Source organism: Onychomys torridus, chromosome 3, assembly GCF_903995425.1.
Source record: "Onychomys torridus chromosome 3, mOncTor1.1, whole genome shotgun sequence".
Lineage (NCBI taxonomy): Eukaryota > Metazoa > Chordata > Mammalia > Rodentia > Cricetidae > Onychomys > Onychomys torridus.
Genome location: NC_050445.1, coordinates 33,399,731 through 33,414,432, shown reverse-complemented (window position 1 = coordinate 33,414,432; position 14,702 = coordinate 33,399,731). Strand labels below are relative to the sequence as shown.

The 14,702-nt window shown below is 40.7% G+C and overlaps 1 protein-coding gene across 9 annotated transcripts in view; it reads right to left on the bottom strand.

Moving 5' to 3' along the window:
* Positions 1–491: 491 nt before the first annotated feature.
* The window catches only part of Dgki (diacylglycerol kinase iota), a 452,799-nt gene continuing 438,588 nt past the window's right edge, over positions 492–14,702 (bottom strand). For all 9 annotated transcript variants that reach the window (XM_036180454.1, XM_036180458.1, XM_036180455.1 and 6 more), the window contains 3 exons: positions 12,859–12,895; positions 11,182–11,281; positions 492–7,717 (listed from right to left, as the gene is read on the bottom strand). In XM_036180454.1, the coding sequence (XP_036036347.1) occupies positions 7,601–7,717; positions 11,182–11,281; positions 12,859–12,895 (254 nt within the window). In that variant the 3' untranslated portion in view covers positions 492–7,600. The remainder of the gene's footprint in view (positions 7,718–11,181; positions 11,282–12,858; positions 12,896–14,702) is intronic.

Below are 14,702 nucleotides of genomic sequence, written 5' to 3'. Positions count from 1 at the left end.
AGAATGTACAAATATTTAAAGTCACAAAATTTCTGCCTTTAATGGATTTGGGCTATATCTGTTATATTTTTCAATGCCTGAAGTTGCCATCTAATTGTCAGGAATCTGGGAGCAAATGGGCTCTAAGTTTTACGTCAGCCTAAAATAACAGAAACAAAGCCTGGGAAATATTATATGTTTTTTTTTTCTCCAAATTCCCTCACAATTAAGGATTGACTTTCCTATGATCCCTGAGCTGACTTTTAATCTTCACTTTAAGTACTAGAAGAAACAGTTGAAAAACATGTTTCTCGAGGAAGCCCAACTGATTTTTTCTAGAGGCAATGTTTATAAATGAAAAGTCTTACATAATACAGCTCCCAGTGCTTCATGCCTTTTTTGATCTGTTCTGTACTTGGTTTAGAGTGTACACATTGTCCCTTAGAACTTGGATCTGACATCACCAAGCAGCTAGTCTCCTTTGGACATTTTTTTCCCAACCTAACATTGCCTTTTTTTTTTTTTTTTAAGGATCAAATAACCTACTACAAACTCACCAGTCTGCCCAATCCTTGGAGAATATGAGATCAGAATGGGAGAACATTATCTATTCTTTCCAGTTCAAGCACAGCATAATTCCCATATGTGTCAGAGTGTCTATATATGTGGTTTTGTAGGATGAACTTTGCACCTACACCCTCCCATAAACAGATCAATCATGCCTTGAATGATAGGGCCACTCTTAACACCTTTTGGTACAGCATTCTGAAACAACATCAGCCTTCAAAGGAGGTAAAATAGCACTTTCATTTACACACACACACACACACACACACACACACACACACACACACACACACAAAGAGATAGAGACAGAGAGAATGAGAATCACAAATAGATAAGTCATCAACCCTCACTCACCTCTAGCTTCTTTGCATGGAATTTACCAGTTTCCAAATCTTTTGTGTTTGAAATATGTCTACATTTGCATGCCTCTTGATAACAAAAACTCTAGAATTCTAATTTTAAGATCTCTCTTGGTTCTATTCAAGAATTTTTTTTTCAGTGGAGAAACCTTTGTATCATGGAAATCTGAACAACAGATGTAAAAGTCCACTGAAGGCAATGGTGCAAAACTATTTTCCTAGAAAGCATCTATTTGGGGCACGTTGGTTCAACAGATCCCTTATCTGGTGAGAACCCTGTCACTGTGTGAATCTTTGCAGGTTGATCACTATGCTGGAACCCAGTTTAGAACATCTTACCTGCATTATCTCCCTCATAAAATCGTATTAGATGCCAAAGCTCAGAAGTGTCAAAATGCATCAAACTATCAAAGCATTGACTTAAAAAAAATCTTATGGAAGTTGTTAGTAAACAATATTTGAATTGTTTTTTTAAATTACTTTATACTCTAAACCACATGTGTGTCTCAGTACAGAGCTGAGAAATGAGAGAGTGCCAGTTGTTTCCACGACCAAAGGCAGCCAACTTAGACACCATTACCCTCCAGATACTGTAACACTGGAAGCAGAGAGAAAACTTATCCCACCATTTTGTTCTTTATTTCCTCCCTTGCAATTACCAGGTTGGTACCAGAAGCCAAGGCATTCTCCATGATGCCTTTCATGTACATTTACTTAGCTTCTAAATGTCCCTCGGGCAGAATTCCCTTCTGATTAGGTTACAGTTAATTCTAAGAATCTCAAATCACAGCACTTTCTTATATTGGAAGAATGGCAAGATTTCCAATAAGGCTTTACTTGAGAATGTCCAAGAATATTCATCAACACCCAAAATGTTTTCAGAAGAATTTTGAATTTTTATCTCTTTATTTTTTTGAGTTCTTACATCTGTGCTTAGTTGTTTTAATTTTTAATGTTTTAAAATGAGAACTAAAGACCACCCCCTCCAAGGTTTTAAAGTTCTCATGTATAAAATGTTTTAATCAAAAAATCAAGGTTCTCATTAATTTTTAAGATCAAATGTTGCCATCAGACAAAGCCATTTTCAGAATGATGTAAAGAAAATAACAATCTAATTTCCAGCCCCTTCAGATCACAAATCCCTGCTTGTGTCATGCCTAAAGATGGTCAAATACCCTCCGTTTAAGTGTTTCCAGATGTTGAAAGTCTGTAACTCTGTACGGATGCCCACTGCACTATTTGGCAACTCATACTTCATCTTCTTTATATTTAATCAAAACCCACTGAAAATTCTGCTTATTATTTCTGGTTTAGCTCTTGAGGGCTGGTATAAATAAATCTTAGCCTTTACTTAAGTAGGGTTTCTAAGTTTCATCTTAAAGCCAAAGTTTCAAATATATTTTTAAGATTCCAGGGAAATGGAAATACAAAATAATACTATTGCATTTGCTTGCACAGAACTAAAATATGCTAGCCAAAGAGTAATACAAATAACAAAGATCCTGGTAAACTTTCAGGGCATGCTGAGGTTCCCTCAAGTCCAAACACATGGAACTTACAGAACTTGAACTACTTACATTTTTCTCTGTTTCCTTGTCTGCCACTTCCTTGAAGTCATTTATCCTTTGCATTCTTAGATAGCTATATTCTTACTGAGGTGGCTGTATCACAGTGAGTGACAGGTATTTTGAAAGAAATGTTGAAATACTTGCAAATACAATGGGTTTTTGAATATATTATTGGATGAGCATCACTGAGTGTGTGTGTGTGTGTGTGTGTGTGTGTGTGTGTGTGTGTGTGTGTGTGTTTTCCTGGAGGAATGCATCATCCAATATCCAAATTTCTACTGTAAAGTATTTGCTTTAATAGCTTTATGATTATTCTGTTTCCTCTTTGGGACCAGAATAATGAATTTCAATGTTCTGGGTGAGTGGATTATCCAGTGTGGTATCTTTTGCTTATTTCTGTTTTTAGGTTTCTCATTAAACTGCATTAACAAACTTGAAAAAAAAAAAAAACAAAAACCACAGATGGCCCTCAAGAGTATAACCCATATATAATCCTGTTCTTTGGGTGATGTTAAAAGTACATGTCACTTACACCATTTGAAATGGAAGAAATATCTGTAATTGTGACCTCTTAAGTGACTAGAACAAAAAAATAAACTAAACCTCAAAGACTGCTTCTAAGAATCAACTTGTCATAATTCTATTAGACAGCTGAGGTCACTAGGCACATACGTTCCTTTGGGCAACATGGGTACTTGCCTCAGAGGGAAATTTCATGTTGATATATTGCAATCACAACATCTGGGGAAAATTTAGGCAGCTGTGAAACAAAGTGATAGACAATAGTGCCAGAAATGTTGGCACAGCCAGAGAACTGGGGAACAGAAAATGGGCAATGGCTGGAGCATAGAAAAAGGACATTTTATCTGCTGAATGTGGAGCTCAGTGCTGAGAAGCACCGAGAGACTGAAAGGCAGTGTTTTTGAGATGTAGGCAGAAGGGAGATTATACTAGATACATATTACAGTGTGTTCAGATAGCTAATTTAATACATGGTCTCTCTTTTCCTAACACACACATAATTTAGTTGCATAGAACAATTAGCAGTCTTAGTTGGTGGTTATGATGAGCCATTTAACAAAGATCTATTTTAGCTTTTCAAGAGCATAACTGAATAAAACACCATGCTGTGCTCAATGATTTAATTAGCTTCTCCTACTGGAAGACAAGCTGCTCCAACCCCCAGACCGCACCCAAGTATCTACCCCTTCCTGACAATAGCTTGCCCTAGTTAAAGAGCATCAGAAAGTCTGGGTGTTGATCTTATCAACTCATCTTAAGCAGTGAGGGGATCAGAGAAGAAAGAATTCTCCTTTACTCCCTTGAGATCCAAAAGCAGACAAGCCACAGGGCTAATGTTGGTTTCATGCATCATGGAAGGCAACATACAAAAATAAATAAATAATATTGGTCATGGAATTTATGACTCTGACAATCACCAATGCTGTGTGCAGCTACAGTGACACAGGGATAGAAGTAAGCACAGGGATGGAGGAAATAACAATCAGATGAAAATTCTATTACTGTACCGATCATCACCTAGTAGTGTTAACTATACACATAAAGATGGTTTGCATGCTTTTAAAATGTCTTCTCTTCTAAACATACGTAATATGTGTATATGGCATATATGTCCATATGTATACAAATAAATACATTTCTATTTATGTATGGATGCATATGTGTATACATGTTCAGGTATGTGTGTATATGAGCAATATATGTTTCTGACATAACATACAAGCAATCATGTTTGTCAACATTGACAGTGTTTCTTGCTGGGTACTGAGACACACCAGCACAGAGGATGCCTTTCTGCTGCATGTGGTACTTCCTGTGGAGTTAGAAATGTTATTAAACGCATGTGCTACTTCCATAACTAAAATGTGTGTTCATATAATTGCCATGTGATTAAATGAAACTGCCACCTCTCATTTTCTTAGACATAAATATCCTAAAGAGTCTATCAAATACATGGCAGAGGTCCATTAGCCAAAGTAATCTCCACTAGGTCCCAGTGGAAAGAAATGCCCTGTTGAGCATCTCAGAACCCAGACAAATCTGCCTGGGTAGTTCTGGGAAGACAGAAAGCAGCAGGACACAGGGGCCTCCCACCATTCCTTACTAATTTCGCAGCAGTTGAATTCTGTTTTAGAACTCTCACTGGGTTTCAATCATCACCTCTATGGAGGTGACCAGAAATCTCAAGGCAAAAATCCCCAATCACTCTGTTTTAGCATTCTAGGCTAAGCAGTCCTCTCCTGGTCTCTATTGTGCTAGTGAATGTGGTAGGGGCAAGGCTTGGGCTAATATTTCATGGTCTATGTAATACAAGGTTACAAAAAATGATTACCTTTACAGCTGTAGAGTTCTGTCTTTTAATAACACTTCATTTTTCATACTTCTACCAGCCCAATTTAAAGAGGAATTCCATAGAAGACAGTTCTACAGCACAAGGGACTGGATACAGGCGAATCAGCTAGGTTGGCTGTTCCTTGTAACATAGTCCCAGCAGGATGCATAAAGATTGTTTTCCTATAGGTACATATTTTTATGTCTGAAAGTTTGCGGAACCAGGATTGTACCATTTTCTTCTGTACCTCCTGTTGGATCAGTAAATGTGACACTATATACTTAAGCAGAGGCAGGCACCCTGGACCACACGGTTTTAGCTTTCTAATGCTCAGAACTATCACACACAACAAATAATTTAAAGAAAATCCTACAGGAGGTAGACTTAATGCTGAAATCATGAGATTTGTGCCTTCTCTGCTCACATTGTTGTTGAAACTCCAAGTTCTAGAGGTGCTATTTTTTCCAGAGACAGATCATGTATATTGCTCCTCAACAATAATGCAGAATCTATTTTTTTTTCTTTTTTTGGAGGGGGGAGGGTAATTTCAACATGTACCAGGACCCTTACAGTAGTCAATACTGCATCTACTTTCATGCCAGGGACTTATTTGTGCCTTGGAGTCATTGGGAACTGGCCCATAGCCACCTCTATCCTAAATATTCTCTGGGCTGTTTTGAAGCATTCTCACAGAAATGTGAGATGGTGGTTGATGAAAATATAGTCCTACATCTCAGCAGTGGCCAGCTGGATAACCAACTGCTTGGCCAAGGATTTGGCTCAATCTCAGAGATGGAAGGTTCCATTCAAAGCCAGGTTCCAGTCCATTCTAGGGATTATATTTGTCATCACAATATTTCCTTGACAGCCCCAACAACTGAAAAACTCCTAACAGAAACTCAGTGACTTCAGTTCCTGGAAACAATCTAGTCCAGACCCTCTGCTTTCCCTCCCTGTAAAATCTAAGAGAGAGTTGCAGTTCGGAGATGGATGACTAGAAACATATTACTCTTAGCCAACCCACTTCCCCCCAGCTAGAAATGATGCCAAGTTTGATCTTGAAAATGACTATAGGGAGTGTCTGGTAATGGAATCCCCACCTACTCAAAGCTTGCTTACACTTAATATGGTACATCATATCCATCCTTTCAAAATGATGACATAAGATTCTTTAAACAATTTGTCCCCATTGGACTGTGAGATTAATGGTCACATGCAGAAACACAGAGGAACATTTTCCTGAGTTCAAAAGAATAATGGAAGGAAGCAGAAAGAAAAGCCCCCACATACACCATTTGTATTCATGACCCACACCTAAGTCAAGGAGATGTTTGAATAGAAATTGTTTTGCTTTTTTTCCTCCTCTTTATTACCTGATTCCTCCAGATCCACGGGCATGAACAGAAGTGACAATTTCATAAAGTGTTTCTGTCACAGTGGTTTAAGTTAAGAAGTTTGTGACAGGAGAAAATAAAGTCAGGAAAAGAGCTTCATAGACCCCCCAAACATGTGGGAAATAGGGTCATCAAACATGATCTCAGAACCTAAAAAATCATAGGGGAAGCACAGACTAGGAAGGGCCAGGCATCCTGAGAGTCTGGCCATGGAACTGGTGAAATGAGGCTTTGTCCTTGGCTCAAGCCTTCCTTGACACCATGAAAACTGAACTCTTAGAGAAATAAATGTGGACCCCCTTTCACCACTGTATCCATGAGCCTGTAGTAGTGAGCCTCAGCCCAAAATGCTGAGGCTGTTTTCCTGCTGAAGTATATTGTTGTAACACACATTGCTACTTTTATTTTTGCTATTTTTTTTTTCAAGTCAACCAGACCACTTCCTAGTATCAATTTACAAAGCTTAGGATTTGAATGCTCCATTTCCTATACCACTGTCCTACACAGGTCCAACCCTGTCATTGAAACAGCACTTAGAATCACACGGCTCTGTAAACGAGCTATGGGCTCCCATTGAAGCCTTGACGCATCTCTACTGCGGCAGAAGGCAAAGATGGCGACACATAGGCAGTACCGAGCTGTACAAACAGCTCAAGCTGAACCAGTCCTCCCTACCACCGACAGCACAGCTGCCTGCACTGACTTCAAGCACAGACAGCTCCCATGCTGCTTCACCAGACCTCAGAGACAGAGCACACAAGTTGACCTTGCCCCCATGGCACTTCCCGGCTCCTAAGTGACGAAACCAGAGGGGGAGGGGGCATGCAAAGCCACTAACTAGTCTTGGTATATTTAGTCTGCAAATGGAAGTGGTTTTACAGATATATTTCTGCAAAACATCCGGGAGGGTTTCAAAGACCTTCAGACAACCTTGTGGTTGGAAGACTGAAAGTAAAGAGACGATATAGTATATTTTCTTAATTGATGGGTGATTACAGTAGAATTCTGGGGTACAGGGGAAAGATGAATGCAGAGAGGGATAAGGGAGCAGTGCCATTTATGTGAACATCCTCGGAATCTTTAAAATAAATTAGACAGGTGAACACAGAAGTTCATGCTACTTGCTGGAAGCAATAAGGATCAAATTTTGTGGAACGAGTACTCCACAAATCTCCAGGTAGCCTGCCTCTTTCTCAATGGGCTATCATGTCCTGTTGTACATCCCGGTAGCCCTTAAAACCTGGTAGTGTGGTCTCAGATAGATCCTTGCAGGAGAGAGGCGGATATGGATTCCATTAGCTTCTTCCAGGGGAGCTGCCCAGTGGCCAGGAGGGCGTAGGTGATACGCTTGCTCAAGTTCTTTTTGCCTGTCAACCAGGGTCAAACAGCGGTCTCCAAGTCTTCATGGCCAATGATCTTATAGTTCTGTCGGCTTTCTAGATAAGCAGCCAAATCTGGGTCCCCAGCCTGCTGTGCTCGTTCTTGGGGTGTCTTTCCCTGTAGATAACAGAAGAAAAACAAATAGTTGGAGTGAGATGATATCCGTATATCACAAACATGGGCTAGCCAACCATGAGTCACTACACAGAATCCTCCCATATTTGATGCTTTCACATCTATTTGCTTCTGTAATCAGGGTCATGTAAATGTGTGCTGGTAAATTAAAGGACGGTGGTAGAGGATGCATCTCAGTAAAACAGGAAGTCGTGGAGTCTCCCCGAGACAGTGGGGAGAAACCGTGTGCCGTGAGTTTGAAAGCCAAGTGCTTTTCAGAAGGAGACAGGGGAAAGACTGGATGAAATGGGGCTTCTATTTCAGGACAGAAATAGTTCAGGGTTCCTTTTTCACTAAACACTGGGAACTAAGTAGCCGAGGCTGAAAGGAAAAGCGCTAACTCACAGATCAGCTAGACGGTACTTCCTGTGCTGGTTTCAACACCAATCTTCCTAAAGGTCCACTTTTTAGTTCACACCTAGTAGTAAATCATTAGGTTAAGGTTCTTACAGCAGTTTTACATAACTGTAGTAGACCATCTTGCCCTTACTTTGATAATGATGAGGTTGACGTCCCCACCTTCCAAATATTGAGGAAACCAGGGTGACTGGTAGTGAATTCCTTGCTAAGAAAGATCTCCACGGATATTGCTTCTATCCCAAAAATTCCAAGGGAAGTTCCATTCACAGGAACTTCACAGGTATGTTCAGCTTTGATCTAGCACCGTGTTACAGAAATGGTAAGATTAAAGGATTCTGAGAAAGGAATGAAGCACAGCTACGTTACTATGTGGTAAGAGCTATAAAACATAATTTTGAATGAAAAAGTTGGATGTTCAGTACCATGTCTGGTGTGACTCCAACTGAATTTTAAAATAAAAGTCAAGCAGACATACCTACATGGAAATAGAAATTAAATTTTAATCATATTTTGGCCTAAGGGAAAGGATTTCAAGTGATTTGTGCTTTTCTGTATTTCTAGTTTTCTGTGTATGATCATAAAAATCAGAGTCATTTATATTTTGAGAAAAAAGAAAGCACTTATATACTTCTTCAAACTAGGAAGAAGTCTCAAATACCTTGAGTCCATTTGTCTAAGAAACTTGGAGAACAAAAGACAACTGTTCCCAGGCCAGACCTCATGAGTTTCAGTTTGTTTCTCTGTTTCTTATGTCTCTTCCCTTTGTTTTTGGTATCTGACCAGTATACAGGACCAGCCTTTGTGTGACAAGTAGGCAGCAACCATACTGTGGTCTGAATTGCCTTTGCCAAGCCAGTTCTCTCCAGTATGGCCTAGACTAACCCTGCCTACAAAGTATGAATTTCTGGATTCAGTTAAATACTGAAATATTTCAGTGAAACTTCATCTGGGAAGGATGCCACATTAAGCATTTATCTGTCATTTGAAATGTGTTGTCTGCTTAGCTAAACAGGTAACAGATTACCTAGATACCAAGAGCAGGTGTGTTTGGTAAACTCAGAGAGAAGCTGAGGCACCCAGAGATCAGGGACGCCAAAGGGTGCCAGGGAATCCCATGTACTGTAACTGGCTCAGAAGTGGATGAGAGGTCCATTCATAAGGCAACTTGTGTCATAGGGTTTACTGTCTTCTAAGAAAAGCCCAAACTGTACATACGCACATTTTTATCATTTAACCAAATCTAATCGAGTTTACAGCTCTAATGATCAGGCTTCCAAGTTCTGTGTATGCACCATAGCTACAGATACTGGCTCAAGACCTGTTCTTATTTAATGAAAGCCTCACCCATACTTTACAATTCTTCTTTGAAACACAGAGATACAGCTAGTGATAGCCCTTTCTTTACTGTCTACTCAAAGTCCTTCAAAACTCCAAGTGCCTATCAGAACAGAAGATGGACTCCTATGATTGATATTCTCTTTCCCTCCCCCCTCCTCCCTCTTTCTCTCTCCCTCCCCCCCCTCTCTCTCCTCTCTCTCCTCTCTCTCTCTCTCTCTCTCTCTCTCTCTCTCTCTCTCTCTCTACCCCTCTCTTCTCCCTTTTTCTCACTCTCTCTCCCTCCTGTGTGTGTGTGTGTGTGTGTGTGTGTGTGTGTGTGTGTGTGTGTGCCTGTCTGTCTGTCTGCCTGTCTCTGGTCCTGTTTCTGTCTCTGCCCTTCGTCAACTTCCCTGAGTTACAAGACCCCCATACTCCATTCACCAACTGTCTCTTGGTAGTTCTCTGGGAATTGAATCTTCTAAGGATGGCATCATATCTGTCCCGCCTAGACTCTTCCTGGTGTCCTCCCTCCACCTAAGGGCACTTGCTGATCAAAGGGGCTTACACACTCTACCAACAAACAACCTCTGGCCTCAAGACCATCTTAATATGTTTACATACTTTGCAGATTTAGAACCTAACCTAAGAATGTAATCATGACTCTAGCCTCATTGACATAAGTGTCATTGTGAGGCAAAATCTGGGCTATTAAAGTGATACAGGGCAGTGAACTCTGTTACTCTTTGTTGTCACATGTCACATGTGGGATATTCTGTCCCAGATGAGGAGGGCTGAGTGGCTCAGATAGCATCAGGCTACACGTCAACAGAGTTAATAGTGCAAGAGCTATTCTTCCTCTGGCTTTCTGCTCCCATGCCTGTCAATAACAGTGTTTTCATGCTAATTTCTATGGTTGACATTTAGGGAATAATGTAAAAAAAAATACATAGAAAGACTTTGAAAAATTACAGGTAACTGTGGTTGGAAAGATGGCTCAGCATCTAAGAGTACTCAGTACTCTTGCAGAGGCCCCAGGTTCGATTCCCAGCACACATTTGGAGAATCACAACCATCTGGAACTCTAGTTTCAGAGAATCTGACACCTCTTTGGGCCTCAATAGACTCTAGAACACATGGTGCATATCTATATACTCACACACATAAACATATACACATGCACTTAAAATTAAATAGATAGTTACAGAGTGGTGTAGATATACCAGGGTTACAACTGTTACCATCTCAAAGTGAAGTCCCACCACCTGGGGAGTCGGCCAGCAGGCAATCACCTTTGGTACCCATGCATGGAGCAACACAAATAATAGACTTTAAATTAGATTAGATTTGGTGCTATAGAGGAACCCTAAACATACTTTCTGGTAGCCAAGCTAGGACATGCACTCCATCTCATCCCTGTCTTCTGGCTGTGAGTCTCACTTCCCCACTCCTTGCCTGTGGGTGTTTCATAACAACACCTCGAGTCCCGTGTCTTTCTTTAGCATGCATAGAGGTTTATCAAGTACCCAGGCAAGCACACACCCTCCTTTTGTGCTTCTACATTTAAACTGCAGTTTCTCTAAATGAAGCACTCTATTTTTTCCTCCTTTTCCCAATGCTCCAGGCCCTTCCATGAGCATAGAAAGGATGCCTGTGCTATGGGCACAAGTGGAGGCCACAGTGCCTGCGATCTCTCACAGTGGGAGGATGCTTGCACTCACTCATCCTGTTACCTTGGAGTCTGTCTGTCTCAGCGATGCTCCTGCGTCCACCAGAAGCTGGCACACAGCCCGGTTCCGTTGGCAGGCAGCCTTGTGCAGTGCGGTCTCGCCCCTAAATCAAAGATTAAGAAACCAGGCAAGGGTTGGAGACATATGAGGTGATGGAGGCAGCAGAAGGGTGGAGGGACTTATCCTGCCCAGTTGCTGACACTGTGCTCCTTAGCCTCCTCCACGGTGAGAAGCTGAGGCCGAGGCCAGCAGAATACATGCATGCTAGGGAGGTGGCCTAGGGTGTCTGCAAATTCTTCAAGTTACTCATTAACAGACCTAACATCTAACTTTAGCCACTTGTCTAAACTGGATGAGGCTTGGTAATATATATATTTTTTTTAAAATCACTACTACTGTTGGATTTAGGACACACTCAAAGACACTGGGTAAAATTGTGAAGATATGTCCAAACACTGGAGGCAGAACATGAATTAAGCTCCATGGAGCTCACACAGTCCTGCCCTTTCCAACATGGTAGAAGCCATTCTGGCCTTCATGAGTCTGTCCTGAGAATTCAACTTTGAAGAGCCAGGCTGCCCTTTCCCCTCGCTAATCAGCTAATGTTGGATTACATCTATCAAGTGGAAGGATACCTGAGATGCTCTAGAAGACTCCAGCAGAATGCACAGCCCAAATCCTCCCAAGTAGACAACATGCCTGAGACCAGCCCTCAGTGTGTCAGGGAGGGGGCAAGGAAAAGCAGACAGGCCCCCATCTGTCTGTTAGGTAGACCAGTGAAGGAGGTACTGCCATTCTGGATTCTAAGGTATAAAGATGTTTAATGCCAACATGTTTCATGAAAAATCAAATGTCACCACAAAGAAGCCAAACCAGGATGAATGGTGGCCCCACTTACAATGGTGCCAGCACGCCATCTATAAGGATCAGTGGCTCATTTCTGTGACCACCAGCTCATGGTTCTATCCCTTCTCACTTCCCCTGTATTCCATCCATCCATTCCCATGTTTACTCCCTGATCACTAGCTCATCCCTCTCTAAACCTGCTCACTCATCTTTATCCTTTGTTTGACCTCTTTGAAACTTCCCGGTGGTCTCCATATGGCTTTCTGAGTTAATTATTCATTTTTTTCTTATTCCTATTAGTGAAAAGGTAGCTATTTGGATGCCAGAAGAGTAAGAAAGATGTAAACAAACATTTTCAGTGTAGGGACCATCCCAGAGCTTATAATTGTTTGAGTAACTACGTTTTCAGTTCTCCAGGGGTGCTATACAGCTTGTTCCATCACAGACTGACTAACAGAAGTTGTACCATTACATGCAGCAGATGTCTTAAAGCATGGATTCATCATTTTCTCACAAATCCCAGATGAGAAAAAATGTTGCATATGGTGGAGATAACTATAAATGTATTTATTTATTGTTAGTAGTAGAAGTACCAGTTTAAAAGTACCTTGCTGGTAGGATGATAGGTAATGATAGCATTGACTATGTATATAATCATCACAATATAAGTTATTGGTTTTTGTTGTGACATTTTATGCAGCAGATTACCTCTGCACAACCATTAATACAGTTTAAAGTGGGTGTTTAATCAATGAAATTAAAACTGATATGCCTCATAGACTAGATATGTATTGAATACAACTGTACAGACTATAAATGAAAGGCAACACTCACGTTTCACTGTCTGCCATATCCAATAATTCTGCAGGTCCTAAACAATGACAAAAAAAAAACCAAAATGTTTAAAAATATTATAAGACTAATTGTTGACAGAAAATCTATAGGTGAATAATTTAAATGATGAGGAACGGTGAACTGAAGAGATAAATTTGGTGACATGATTAATAATAAGACAAAGTGGGGGTAAGAGGTTCTCTATCACCAGTTTCCCAAACTCCACCAGTCAATATGCACAGAGATGGCTCAGTGGATGAAAACATCCGCTGTGAAAACAAGAGGACCTGAGTTCAAACCTCCTCCAGCACTCAAATTTTTATAAAGCTGGGCATGGCCCTGTGTGCCTGTAACCTCAGCATAGGTGGGCAGAGAAGTAGATCCCAGGACTTTCATGGCCATCCAGCCTAGCTAAGTTCAGTGAGAGATGCTGCCTCAAGGAGACAATACAGAGAGCTGTAGAGAAAGACACCTGACATCTTCCTCTCTGTCTAGATGAGCGACTGCACCCACATGCATGTGTGGATCCACCATGCACATGACAGACACACACAGACACACACACAGACACACACAGACACACACACACACACACACACACACACACATTGAAAAAAGATTATTTCTCAATGAAGTTGAAGAAATGAAATTAATTTGTAATAGAATAACTGAAAAATAATTGTCTCAGTAGAGAGAAAGGGCCAACTGAATGGGCTTTGGGTCTTTTTCATTCTTCAGCTACAGGAAGGGGCCTTCTACAGTACAATGAGAAAAGTAAAGACACACATATGTCATCTAATAGACATATTCTGGAGATAGGATAAAAGTCCACTTTTTGAAATTTTTCGTTTTTAAAATGGAATAACTGCCATGCATGCATGTCAGATTATTATAGATGCACCATTGCATGATATTTCTTCCAAGTGTTAGAATATAAACATACAATGAGTTGGCCTTTTTCTTTCTAAAAATGTCCGTTTACTAATTCATTAATTTCTTCTACAAACATTGTTTGGGATTTTCATTATTCTGTCTCCTGATCACTACTTCCTTCCATGAAATTCCTCGCCCTATTTACTCTGAAGGTATCAGCCAGACACATTTCTTCCACAGAGCTCCCTCTGAGCTGACACCACTCCCTACCTACATGACACCTACCCTTTTGGTGTCAGTCCTATTTGTCATACTTAAGTACTATAAATTGTCATCTAAATTGAACCTATCCTAGCCAAGTGGAGACTGCTGGTCACATTATTCAACATGACACTTGTCAAACTGTTTTAACGTCACTAGCTTAGTTGTGTTTCTGTCCCTTGGAACTCTCATAAACCTCTGAGAGTTTTGTCCTATGCTTTTTCACCACTGTGTCTTCCTTTGGTACCGACTGTAGAATCTGGTCCCAAGCAAATACTTAAATGTTTGACTGAACTGATGAATAAACCTGCTTCAGAGTGCCAAACATGGTTCTGGCACTAAACAGTTTACTCTTTAGAGACATGATCCTTGTGATCTATGACCTATGTTGGTGGAGAGCATTATCCCTGAAAATTATTCATTATGTAGAATGTGAAAGGAAATGAAGAGGGTGTAAGTTTCTAACCATGATTGCCATTAGCAGGGAGATGGTTGAGATGTCCTAGGATCTTTGGGACTCTCCTGGTCATCCAAGAGCTAAGTCACCTTGAACCTTTGTGTGGAATGCAGCTAGCATGCAGAAACCATTACTAAAGAGACTATTACGTATCACTAAGTTTCCATACATCCCATCTGGTACTTACTCTCAAGTGTTCAGATGATGCCCAAGGCCTTCCTCGTGGAACTCCCTCTCCTTAATGTGTTAGTAA